Raw genomic sequence first — 13011 nt, 5'->3', positions numbered from 1 at the left:
TTCCAGCCAAGGGCTCTTGTAATTGATGCTCTGAACCATAAGGAGTACCAAGGGTAGCCTGGGGCCCACCACCAAAAAAAAAAAGGAGATTAAAGTGCCAGTCCTGCTTGGGTTTAAGGTATATTCCACTAGTGATCTCCAGCTCAGGGTATCAAGCCAACAGATGCTCCTTAGTCAAAATGACTTTAATTCCTAGGATGTTCTTTTGAAATTTCAAGAGCTTTTGCCTTCAGATGTGAAGCAGGAATTTGCGGCAATGGTATAGGAGGGCCGCACAGTGTCTAAAACAACACTGCACGCAGCCCTGGATGCAGAAGACTCGGTAAACTATATGATGGCTATGGGGATTGCCATGAGGCATAACTTTTGGTTGAAGTCCAGTGCACCATCCGGGACTATTTGCAGAGAAAATGGTTTTCCATCTCCACAATTTGAAGGACCCCAGGGTTACACGTCAAACCCTGACTATCCATATGCCTGCCCCACTTATTTTTGCCTGGTTCTCCCAGGCAAGACCAAGGATGTCATAGGGGTTGAACCAATATCAGGAGGGGACCTCCTTGATCTTCCTTCAGCCAACACTAGGGCACCTCTAAACAACCTCCCCCTCAGGCCAAAGTCCCAATTTTGAGGTTTCTCTGCAGAGAAACCAGACCCACTTCTGGATTCTGTCCCTCCCTTTGGGAACAGTTTGTCCCACTTTCACCGTGTATTGTCACAGAACACCTTGAAACAGTGAGTCCTAAACACACTAGAAGTAGGATACTCTGTCCAGTTCCATTACTTCCCTTCCTACAAATCTCCCATCCCCATCCCTCTTCAGGGATCATTCTCACAAGCACCTTCTGATACAAGAGGTCTAGTTGCTCCTCACACTAGGAGTGATAGAGGAGGTTTCTTGGGAATTCAGAGCAAGGGGGTTCTATCGCTGATGCTTCCTTATCCCCAAGTCCAAAGGGGGTATACATCCTATCTTGGGCCTCAGAAACTTTAACCCCCTTATACAAAAACTTCTTTGGTTCTATATGGTCTCCCTGGCCTCAATTTGTCACTTCCCTGGATCCAGGGTACTGGTATGCTACCCTCAATCTTAAGGCCACATGTTTTCACATAGATTATTCCTGTGTTTTCTTGTGGCAGGCAGACCTTACCAGGCACACAGATTATTCCTGTGTTTTCTTGTGGCAGGCAGACCTTACCAGGCACACAGATTATTCCTGTGTTTTCTTGTGGCAGGCAGACCTTACCAGGCACACAGATTATTCCTGTGTTTTCTTGTGGCAGGCAGACCTTACCAGTTAACAATGTTGACATTCGGCCTGGCCTTGACACCTTGAGACTTTATGAAGTGCATGGCGGTGGTGGTGGAAGCATTTTTACATTATCAGTGGGTGCAGGTCTTCCCGTACCTTGATGATTGGTTGATCAAGGGTGGGTTGAGTGACCAGATGTTTAAGCATATGGACCTGGTCAAAAACATGTTTACTTACCTGGGCCTGATTTACAATATGCCTAAATCAACAGATGGGCCTACACAGAGAATCAAGTTCATTGGGGTCCTTCTCAATTCTACATAGATGACAGCATCCCTGCCTGAGTCCTGTTTTCAGACCATGGTGAGCTTCATCTTGGAACTGCATGAGGCTCTTGGGGCACATAGCTCATGCATGTACGTTCTCAAGTATGTCTGTGTCTACCTGCTCCCACTCCAAACATGGCTGGCATTGGTGTTCATGATGTGCAGGAACATAGTTGACCAAGTGTTCACTGAGCCACCAGTGACCTCGATTGATGGACACAGCCCCAGATAATGTTTGTGAAGATATAGCCAGAGGTCACTATGGTGACTAAGAATGAGAATGGTTAACTGGTTAGACAGTAGGGGCCGGAGCAGCTGCCTGCCTGCTGCGCTGCAGCCCACTTCCCCTTTAATTGGTTAACTGATGAAACACTACATCTAACTGGTTAACTGATTAAACCCATTTTCCCTACAGACTGCTAAGTCACATATTGAAATGCACATGAGCAATCACTCAAAGAAAGAACGGTTACTTACCTTTGTAACTGTTGTCCTTAGAGATTTTGCTCATGTCCATTCCAGTTCAACCCACCTCCCCTCTGTTAGAATGTTCCCGCAAGAAGGAAGCAGAGTTAGGTTTCCAGGGCTATATATGCAATGTCGTGAGGCATCACCACTGGGGATGCTACAACTGAATGGGTAGCACTAAGTCTTCCAGTGAAGCACTTGCGTGTGCGTACACACACACACACACTGGAATGGATGTGAGCAACACATCTTGAAGAGCAACAGTTACAATGGTAAGTAACCATTCCTTATTAGTTTTATTACCATTGTTCTTTGTGCTGCCTTGACAGTGTGGAATTTAAGTATGTATGGATTTTTCCAATAAGCAAAATTGTTCTTGATAATAAATATGTAACTGTTAATATCTCTGAGGTATTTTGGACTGCTGCAAATTGTTAGTGGGCTTGAACATTTTGTGATAAAATCATAATAGTTGGACATGTGAAAGGACTATCACATCAAGTCTATCCTGAAACTACTTTAAGTGATACTTCCTTACAACGCACTTGTTCTTAGACAAACTGACAAAACGGACAAACAAAATCAAGAAATGTATCAAAAAAATTGTAAAGTAATCTTTCTTTCAGACTAAAAGAAGAGTTTCATGGGATGGGGTTTTTTTTTCTGAAAAATATTTCCCCCTATTATCAGATGGTTTAAATAGTCTAGGAACATTTAACCATGTCATTCATAATAAGAAACCTATATAATACATTGAAGCATCTGTGGACAGGGTTTTTTGTGTGTGCACCTGAAGGTGGAGGGTTAAGGATTGTAAGATGGATGCTTCCTAGAAGATAATGAACATTAAGTAATCTACAGCTCTTAAATTAACTTGTCTGTTACACCAGAAATATGTTCTTTGTATCTTCCCCTTCTCTTTCGCTCCCCTCTCCCCCCCCCACACACACACTTTGGTATGACTGTTACATCAAATTCAGACTCTGCAGGCTGTGAGAAGTTAATGTAATAAATTTTGTTCCATAACTTTCATGTAATTGGGGTTGTTTTTTTACTTTTTTGTTTTCTTTAATCCCCTTCAGGCAGCCAAGGGCAGTTTCCACTCACACAGAATGTTACAGTTGTTGAAGGGGGAACAGCAAATTTGACCTGCAGGGTTGATCAAAATGATAACACCTCCCTCCAGTGGTCAAATCCAGCTCAACAGACTCTATACTTCGATGACAAGAAAGGTGAATATATTTTCTTCAATAATTTTGAAATGTATTATGAGACATAATGAATATTTTAATTAGACCGATCATTCATTTATTCCCACACTGCTTTAACACAACTGTATTTATGTTAATGTTTTTCAGCGAGTTAGGCATAAACTTTAAAGAGTACTTAATTTTCAAATACACAATTCTTCTCTCTCTTTGAAGATATTTTTAATATATATGTTGATTTCTTATGTAATTTTCATTGCTTTCATTAAGTGGTCGGAGAAAAAGAAAAACATTTTCGTGATTATTGCAAATTGAACTGGAAATCCTTGTTCAGATATTTTGAAGGACTAATTAGAGGGCTATGTGAGAAGGAGAAGCAGTAGCCTGTAAGCACCATATCTTCTCTTGTTGGAAAGATAAATTTTGCTTAGGTTTATTGGAGTTTGTTTGTTTATATTTTTTAAACCATTGGTGTGCAGTTACCATCATATGATTATTCATCCAAACTACTGTTCAAGTAGTTCACTTATATTTACTGTCGTAGCTTTACTATGACATGATTACATGATTCACAGCTTGTTTTGAGGTGCTGGCCTACCCTGATGAAAAAAAATAGGAACAAATTCTATTCCTTTTTATAAGGCAAACTTTGCTGAATTAGTAGGGTTTGCTGCCAAGATTTGTGCATCCATCTGACTTGAATAAGACAAGAGATGTATCGTTTGTGGTAAAACATTAACAAGAGAATACGTTTAGATTTTGTAAGTAAAAACATTTGCAATTTCATAAAATCTCTATTTGGCTTCAAAACTGCACTAACCTTGATGTTGACTCCAGCAGTAGCCAAGCTTGGTGGAGTTTATATTTAATCCTTCAGCGAGGACTCAGTTCTGCAAAATACTGAGCACTCTGGCTCATAGCCAGCAAATGGGAGCACTCAGGAGCTTTAACTTAAGCACTGATTAAGTGCTTTATTGTATGATGGCAAAGGTGCTTAGCATCTTGCAGGATCAAGCTTGAAGAGCAGGTTTCATGTGGATCTGTGTACTTGATTAAAAACAGATTTGAAAAGCAGTTGTATTCTGTCTACAGAACTTGCAATCAAAATGTTTTCAAAATGAGGAGGTTTCATTGCTTCTAATATTATTGACAAAACAGAATCTAATTAAGATACTGAAATGGTTCCTGTTTCCTTTTTATAGCGTGTGTGTGTGTGTGTGTGTGTGTGTGTGTGTGTTTTGTAATGTGTAATCATTTGATTTGTAATTTCCTTTAAGTCTTCAGTATATGAAGATTACTGAATGTTGGATGTGGAAGATGAATGTTGGATTAAAGATACATAATGAAGGATTTACATTGTGTTAATGTTCCTAAACCCAGTCCTGCAACCCTTACTCATGTGAGTAAGCCCACTGATTTTTCAAAAGTAAGGAATACTTACATAAGTAAGAGTAATGGGTTTGAATTTTTTCACAGAAGAAACAATATTGAGACTGTCTATATACTGAAGAACATTTAAAAGATTCTAGGAATAAAAGAAACAGGTTAATTTCATGTATGAATGTGTTCTGGCAAGAGTTAAATGTACTGCATGAAGTAGAAGTTCACTAGGAATACTTAGTAATATGTCTCTTAAAATAAACTGCAGCAATAGCATTTCTGAGCAGCTTGTTGCATAGTAAGTTATTGTGAGTAATTTATGTTCTCTACAGAAGACAGGAGGCTAAAGTAAACTTAAAGAACAGTAGTTTTCATTGAACTTTAAGCTCTGTCCTAAGGCTTTGAGGAATATGTGAGGATTTATTCAGAGGAGCTACTGTGCTTCTGTAGCATAGGAAAACTGCAAAATTGATTCAGAAATATGCTTGGTCCTTAAATCATGCATATTCGACTATATTACGTTTATAAGGCATTACATCCTGTTCACATGACACTCCCATCCTTGACTAATGGGGGCAAGTGAGCAGCAGTTTGAAATGTCATGCAGAAGTCATTGCCACTCTCTCCCACTTCTTCAACTCAATTAATGGTTTCACAGCCTTAATCAGCAGCTCTGTTGTGTGTGCTTCCACTTATACCTGAAGGAAAGATGCTTCCCTTACAAAATGTTTCCCTTTTAGGCCTTGTGTTAGAATGGAATTCTATCTCTGAAAGCTTAGAAGGATATCCTCAGAGACAGGATATCCAGGGCTGAAGCAGAAGTTTGAGTCCAAGACCTCTTCTCTTCTTACAGGCAATACATTTGGATATTGCTTTCTCTTACATGCAGTAGATCTGCTTTATCCATTGATTCCAGAACCCAGATGTTCAGAGCTTTCCATTAGTTTTGGCCTTTCCTGTTTGAGACCTCTTGTCTCCCTTTGTGGCTATGTAAACCTCCTAGTAGAGTTGTGTTTATCAGACCCATAAAATCAGTGAAAAGGATTAGGTGGTGACACAGACAGACAACTCTTTTGGGAACTGGAGCTATGAAGCTCACACCTATGGGAGATTAGAATGACTGCAGAACCCGCCACATTCAGAAGTCAATTAAAAAATCAAATATGCTATTGACTTAACCTTCCATCAGTAAATGATGCAACATCACCCCTCACACAACCATTAACGAATCAAGCTTTTTGATTGGCTGGAAGAAAGAGAGAGATTGCTATTGTTTCTGTTTTTAAATTCTTGGAAGATGCTTAGGTACTAAGATGGTGGGGGGCCAGATGAGTATCAAATACATGGCTGGTGGATATAGCAGTAGGAGAGTAACAGCATGCAATAGGACATGTTTCAGAAGTAGAAAAGTTACCTGTGGATGGGAAGGTCTGAAATGCCCTCTTCAGGGTGCTGTTCTTCATGAAGGCCCAAATGTTTGCAAAACCTAGGATTACCAGATAGTGACATAAAGGAACCTTGATCTGGGCTGTCTCATTCAAAGACAATTTCTGATGATAAAAATTCATGTTGAATGTAAATGTAGTGTATTTTTGTGAACTAAATCAGTGAAGTATTTGAGAGAGCATTTTTCACTTGATTTAGGACAATAGGATTAGAAGGAAGGAGAGGGTAACATTGTTGAATTCACCTAATGGTACTATGCACCTAATGGTACTATTATTCAAGGCTTGTCTAAAGGACCACTAAATGAATCTACCCCACATTGTGGTATTCACTAAGTAGCTCCATGGACTATGCTGACACACACTTCCTGTTCCCTAGTGTGCTTTAATTTACTCCCATTTCAAAGTGTGATAGTCCAAATGGATGGAAATATGTTTAGTGCACAGTGGCAGGGTCCACACAGAGAATTAACATATGACAGGCAAGTGTGGGGTAGATTTACACAATAGCTTGCAACAAAACAAGTGGCCATTTAGATGAGCACTGGTAGATGTCCAAACTTTGTAAGACTGAACAAGTAGTCAGTTTGATCTCAAAGATGTGTTGCTAATTAGTTTTCCTGTAGCTGTCTCTTGAAATCTGATTTATAAACTTGGTCATGTCTGTCTGAGTCTCCCTCTTTCTAGAATAATGTAAGTGATACTATTTCCTAAATTTTATAAGCTTGTAAACAAAACATGGGAAAATATTAGACTGGGATTCTGTTTTTAACTTGATTTGTCCTTGTACCTCTGATTCTAGTGTCTTTGGTCAAGGCACTTAACAGATATCTTCATTTTTCCATCTGAAAAATGTACTGTTAACAGAGACCTGCCCCAAATGGGGCAGTTGGTAATATTGTCCAATATTCTTGGGTGGAAAGTGCAATAAAAAGTTACATTATTTAATCATTTTATGAATTATAATTTATTCATTGTTTGCAACCAGAACACCAAAGATATTAATCACATTTTCCTTTTCATTTCCTAGATACATCTCAAAACTTAATCCCCACCCCAAATTCCCCTACAGTAAAAGCAAATACTGTCAATTAATATTTTAGTTGGTATTATCCCTGTATTTAATTGCATATATATAGTCAATGCACAGGAAGATTTTGTGCTCAAGGATGCTTTCAGCTGAACTGATTAAATATTTATGAATAAAACTAGTTACACAAGTAATATTTTAGCTTGAGAGATGTTTGATGGTCTGTGTGTATAATATTAAAATGAATAGACAACTAAAAAGCTATGAATAGATTTTGTTTCTGAAAAAAATGAAATAGTCATCTGTTTAGTGCATGCATAGTGCATGCATATATCAAAGTTGATTGCTTTTAGAGTCTCATGGCTTGGATTTGATCAAATATTTGTTATAAATTTGAGGCTAGAGTATGATTAGCCCGATCTGGATGCACAGAGTGAAGAAGGGAAGGTACCATGAGCCTTTTCCTTTTTGTATGCACTTATAACGGCAAGACACATACAGATTAGGGAAACTGATCCCTTGCTAGGGTTGACCAGGACCAGTCACATTTTTAAAAACATTAAATGTACTTGTTTTTAAACAGGACCTGGCAGCAAGTGAAATCCATGTCACTTAAAAGGAGTGAGTTCACATGCATTAAACCACAACCTATTATGCTAGTTTAGACTTGGCACCAGAGTGCAAGAACAGGGAGAGACCAATAGCCATGGTCAATTATATGGTAAAAGAATTTTTAAAATGGTAAATTTCATTTTTCAGATATTTACATCTGAAATTTCACAGTGGTGTAATTGTAGGGGTCCTAACCCAAAAAGGAGTTGTGTAATGGATTACATGATTATTTGTATGGGGGATGCAGTATTGCTACTCTTACTTCTCTGCTCCTCCTGATGGCAGCTCTGCCTTCAGAGCTGGATTCCTGGCCAACAGCCGCCGCTGTCCAGCTGTGAAGGCAATGCTGCTGCCAGCAGCAGTGGAAAAGTAAAGATGGTATGGTATGGTATTGCCACCCTTACTTCTGTACTGCCATCTGCAGAGCTGCGCCCTTAGTCCGCAGTTGCCACTCTGGCTGCCAAGCTCTGAAAATAGCAGTACAGAACAAGGGTGACCTGGATATAGTGTTATTACCTTGATTGCTGTACTGCTTCTGGCAGGGTGCTGCTTTCAGAGCTGGGCACCAGACTAACATTACAACCACTGCTCTCCAGTTGCCCATCTCTGAAGGCAGCACAGAAATAAGGGTGGCAATAGCAGGATCCTCTTAACATAACCTTTTGTATCTTTCCTCTCCCCTCGTCCCCCTTCCCCCCACTTGCAACTTGTTTTGAGGTCAGGACCTCTACTTTGAGAAATGCTAGTCTTCCCCCATGGAATCTGTATAGTATAGAGTAAAAGCACACGAAAGGACAGATTTAATAGGAAAACTCCAGATTTCAGACCATGATGCATTTTGCATGTCTGCGATTTTGGTAGGGCTCTACTCATAGGCCTTGTCTTCCTAAGGAATCTAAATACAGATATGGCTCTAGTGTCATTCTGCTTTTTCACTCTCTCTTCCTCCAAGCTGTGGCTTAAAATCACATATAGCCATTTGTTCATTAATTCTTCTTAATCTGTTTTAATTTGAAGTATGACTATGAAAATGAAAGTAGACAACAATCTCATTTTTACCAATAAATACCTGGCTGACTTTTCATTGGACAAAGAGTTGTAGAGACCAGTTGCGGGAAACAGCTTTTTGTTGAAGACAACAGTCTTCACTAGTTCATCATCACAGCAAAAAGTGAAAATATAAGAGCATATATTCCAAGAAAATATGAATTCACAGCTCACCATGTACAAGTTAAAATTCTTAGGAAGCAGATGCAAATTACATCCTGCACATGAACAGAGATGTTTTTTCCTACACAATTTTCAATTAAAATGAATAATTACCATAGACACCTCTGTATCACTTTATGCACACAAGTATGCTTAATTATATAGCTGCCTTTCAAAGAAGTACAACATACAACAATGCAGAACTGGCAGAAATGTGATTTTTTTTTTAAACGAATGTAGGTGTGGGGGGGATCAGCTGTATTAAAGAATGAAAGATGAGCAATAAAGGGAGAGGCATAAGGTAAGCGTTGCACCATGGGAAGATACAGATCTTTGTAAAAGAGAAGATTTAACATACATCCCTCATTTAATTTTAAGCCTTATTTTTATAGTGTAATATTTTATACTTCGTTTGGTGAGGGGTGATGGCTTGGCTAGATGAGGATATTGAAGCAGGTGGACCCCATATGTACCATACAACCAAATGATGGATAATTGATGCCAAGATTTTTTTTATTTCATCAGTTAAGTAAGTGATGCACTCAGACTATTTAAAAATGAAGAGACTGGTATCTGGCTAGCACACCTCAGTGTTTTTGTTTAGTCTGCCAAACTAAACTGCAGGAAATACATGCTCTTTATTTTGACAAGGATTTGGCATGTCTGTTGATAATAAAATGTGCGCTTCTGTTGACATTGATCATAATGAGTTTGCCATGAACTGACATGCCAAATCTTTGACAACAGTTATGTCTGATGCTAATCATTGTTGGGTATGTGCTCTCTTATACTGTCATCAAATAATAGCACTTTGATGCCTTAGTAACACATTAGTGAACAAATTTCTACTTCAGTATTATTCAGCCTTAAGAGGGAGAAGATGTTTCCCTAGATGACCTTTGTTTATCCTGCATGCAATAGTACTTGGCGCTTACATAACTCTTTATCATCAGAGGCTCCCAAAAGCTTTCAAAGATGCTGTGCATTAAATTTGGGGTACGGGTGTGCACTGCACTGGTGGCACCTCCTCGAAGCATTCTGCGGTGGAGAATGCTGATAGGAACAATGGCCCAGTGAACCTTCAGAAACACCTATGGGTATTTCAATTGACATTATTTCACTGTTTGCTGTCCCTCAGTGACAGTCTTGCATAATTAGCCCGTGTGGGATGACGGTAGGCTCAGACCATGTCTTCATTTAAAAATGATGCCTCTGAAACAGTGTTCCTGGTAAGCTCCCAGCCAGGGCAGCAAGTGAATGGCGGGGTGAGTCGGCGCCAGGCAGCGTGGGGTCCTGAAAGCATGGGGCCCAAGGCAACCACCCTCGCTTTGCCCTAAAGCTGATTAGCTGAAAGCCCACAGCCAGCAGCATGTGTCTATACTGGTGATGCACATCCACTTCAGTGCACATAACCAAATTTATGCCACCGATGGATGGAAAAAACTTGCAACACAGCTCTGGATTAGGTATTCCCACTATGCACCCCAAGAAAACATCTCCTAAGTTTTGTAGTTGTCTTGTTATATAGTATAATTCAAACTCCTTACACCGATAACTGAGTGTGAAAAATAAAGTGGTGGGGGAGGTAGCATAGAGAGAAAGTAACACCAACAAAAAGTGAAGATGTGCTGGAGTCCACACCTGACCTCCACCTGCAATTGTGTGGGTTTTCTAATATAGTGAGACAGTTACTCTTTTTGTTGCAAGTGTTTAGGGCTGTGTTTGTGTTAATTTTTCCCTGACCCAAACAATTTTAAATGTTAAACAACCTTAAACAATGGTGGAAATTTTCAGTGTGCATTGTAAAACAGAACTTTTAGTTTTGTGATTTTTTTTTTTTGTCTTTTCCATAGTTTTGGGATAGTTGTTCACAGATCTTTGATAAGGTTGGATGGTTTGATTTGATAGTCTCAGTAGTTGTTGATATCTCATGCAACTTAATATCAAGAAGCCAGTCACACTAGTAATCTGGCCAATTCCCATTCTTAAGGCAAACATATGATGTATTGGGCTAAATAAGTTTGGCCAAGAATTTTGGAAATGACTGGTGATTTGAGTGTCCAATTTTAAGACTCTTTAAAGGAACCTGATTTTCAGATGTTGGTGTTCAGTGCTTGCTGAGAAACAAACCTCTTTTTAAGGTTTTTGGTTCTATGGGTCACTGCTTGAGGTATTGAACTTCGTTTGTCATGTGCATGGTTTAAAGGATAACAAAAAGGAGAACAGGTTGATTAAATGTATCTCCATGAAAACATTTTATAAACGAAATATGTGACAATATGTACTTGCATTATAATAAATCAATGGAATTGCATCCACTTCTGCCATTTATTCTTTCATCAGGTTCTGGTGTAAATACTTCAAGCTATTAAGAGAGAAAATAAACATTTTGTAGCAATGTTAGTGAAGTGAAAGAGTTTGCATTATTTTGTGCTGAATGTGAGTGTTTGCACAAATTAAATCCCCTAGCTCTACAGCTAGCTAAATCGAGATGAAGTTGATTCACTGAAATATGAGGTGAAGCAGTGGTTTTGGTGATATTGCTAACATTGCTTCTTCATGTAACTTCATTTTATGTGCACTGGTATTTTCTTCTGTGTGGTTCACTATAATTATCACAAGAAACAGCAAATATGTAGCTAATTTAATTGTTTTTAATCCACATGCCATACATATGCAATAGATATTGTGGATATTGATTTACAATTTTTTTTCTTGGCATTGAAAAACACTTAGTGCATTAAACTGAATTCTGAGCCTTTTTTTTTTTAACTTAGATGTGACAGTAGCCCCTAGTCAGCAGATGTTGACAGTTGTTTGTATGAACTTTGGTAATCCTGTCAAACTCATGTGAGTTTGGCCAGGAAAGAGTTCAGTTTCCAGAGTCTTTGCATCTTGCTTACTAATTATATATCAGAAGTAAATTAAGTATTTCACAAAAAGGGAGAAAATGAAGCCATATTTTTTTTTCATTCTGGAAAGAACCTTGATAGAGATATTGAAGAAGTCATTGCAACTCTCCCAAACTTTTCTGAGAATAGTTGGTATTCAAGAGAAATTTGAGAGGGTAGAATCATGTGAATTACCATAGGAAGCAGACCCAGCAGCACTGGGTATCTAGAGTGCATTTAAGTGGGCCACGATGGATACTGAAAACTGATATACAGGTAAGTATTTTTTTTTTTAAATCAAGAAAACTGTGACCCATATCTCCTAGGAAAGTCAGTTTTCTTTGGATGAAACTAGCATCTGAATGAAACCATTGATTTTGTTGTTGGTGTTGCATAACTACTTAATAAAACAGTCATATGAACTGAACAATTAATGGATGGATGGAATGGAGACTGAATTATTTGTAATTTGAGCAGCTACTGTGCCAAAGAATGATTCCTGTGATAAATCGGCTTGATGTTAATAGGGCTAGTGAAACTTGTGCTTCCCACACGTAAGTGCTAACAAGCAGAAGAAAAATTCATATGTTCAGTTAAACATGCATACAAAGAGACAAAAGTAAAAAAAAAATGGCAGGGACCAGATTTATTTCCCATATACATGGTGACAATCACAACATCTTATAAGATGTCCAGCACAAAACATAGTAGAAAAAAATATTAAAAATAAATGTAATACATTCATGACCATTCAGCTGGAAGATGAAACTCTAATCATTCTGCCAGAACAGTTATTTGTGTTCATTTAATAAATTCACAAAGCAAGGTTCTACAATAGATTGGTTTGTAGTACTGGAAACAAATGAACTAAACATCAATTTCAAACTACACTGTACTCCACTTCCATTCCATATATAATCAAAGCAATCATATATACATAATGATTGGGGAATGCCTGTTAAAAGAAAAGTATATTTGTTTCAAATAGCCATTACTAAATAAGCCTATGTGGCAAAATCATGTTGCCTATCTTTATATGCTAGCTATCACACAGTTTGAAACAATCAAGTGGAAATTCCATATATGTTTTGGATGAAGAGCAGTCTGTAAAAACAAATTATTAGAAAGGTGTATAATTTGACTACCAAACTAGAGGCAAAAGACATTTTAAAATAATTTGAGATATTTA

The 13011-nt window shown here is 38.4% G+C and overlaps 1 protein-coding gene across 6 annotated transcripts in view; it reads left to right on the top strand.

Moving 5' to 3' along the window:
* Positions 1–13011, top strand: part of CADM2 (cell adhesion molecule 2) — a 1012793-nt gene that overhangs the window by 740155 nt on the left and 259627 nt on the right. For all 6 annotated transcript variants that reach the window (XM_075909639.1, XM_075909649.1, XM_075909633.1 and 3 more), the window contains one exon: positions 3130–3279. In XM_075909639.1, the coding sequence (XP_075765754.1) occupies positions 3130–3279 (150 nt within the window). The remainder of the gene's footprint in view (positions 1–3129; positions 3280–13011) is intronic.

The sequence above is a fragment of the Pelodiscus sinensis genome, chromosome 1, assembly GCF_049634645.1.
Source record: "Pelodiscus sinensis isolate JC-2024 chromosome 1, ASM4963464v1, whole genome shotgun sequence".
Taxonomy (NCBI): Eukaryota; Metazoa; Chordata; order Testudines; family Trionychidae; genus Pelodiscus; species Pelodiscus sinensis.
This window is presented reverse-complemented; position numbering and strand designations above follow the sequence as displayed.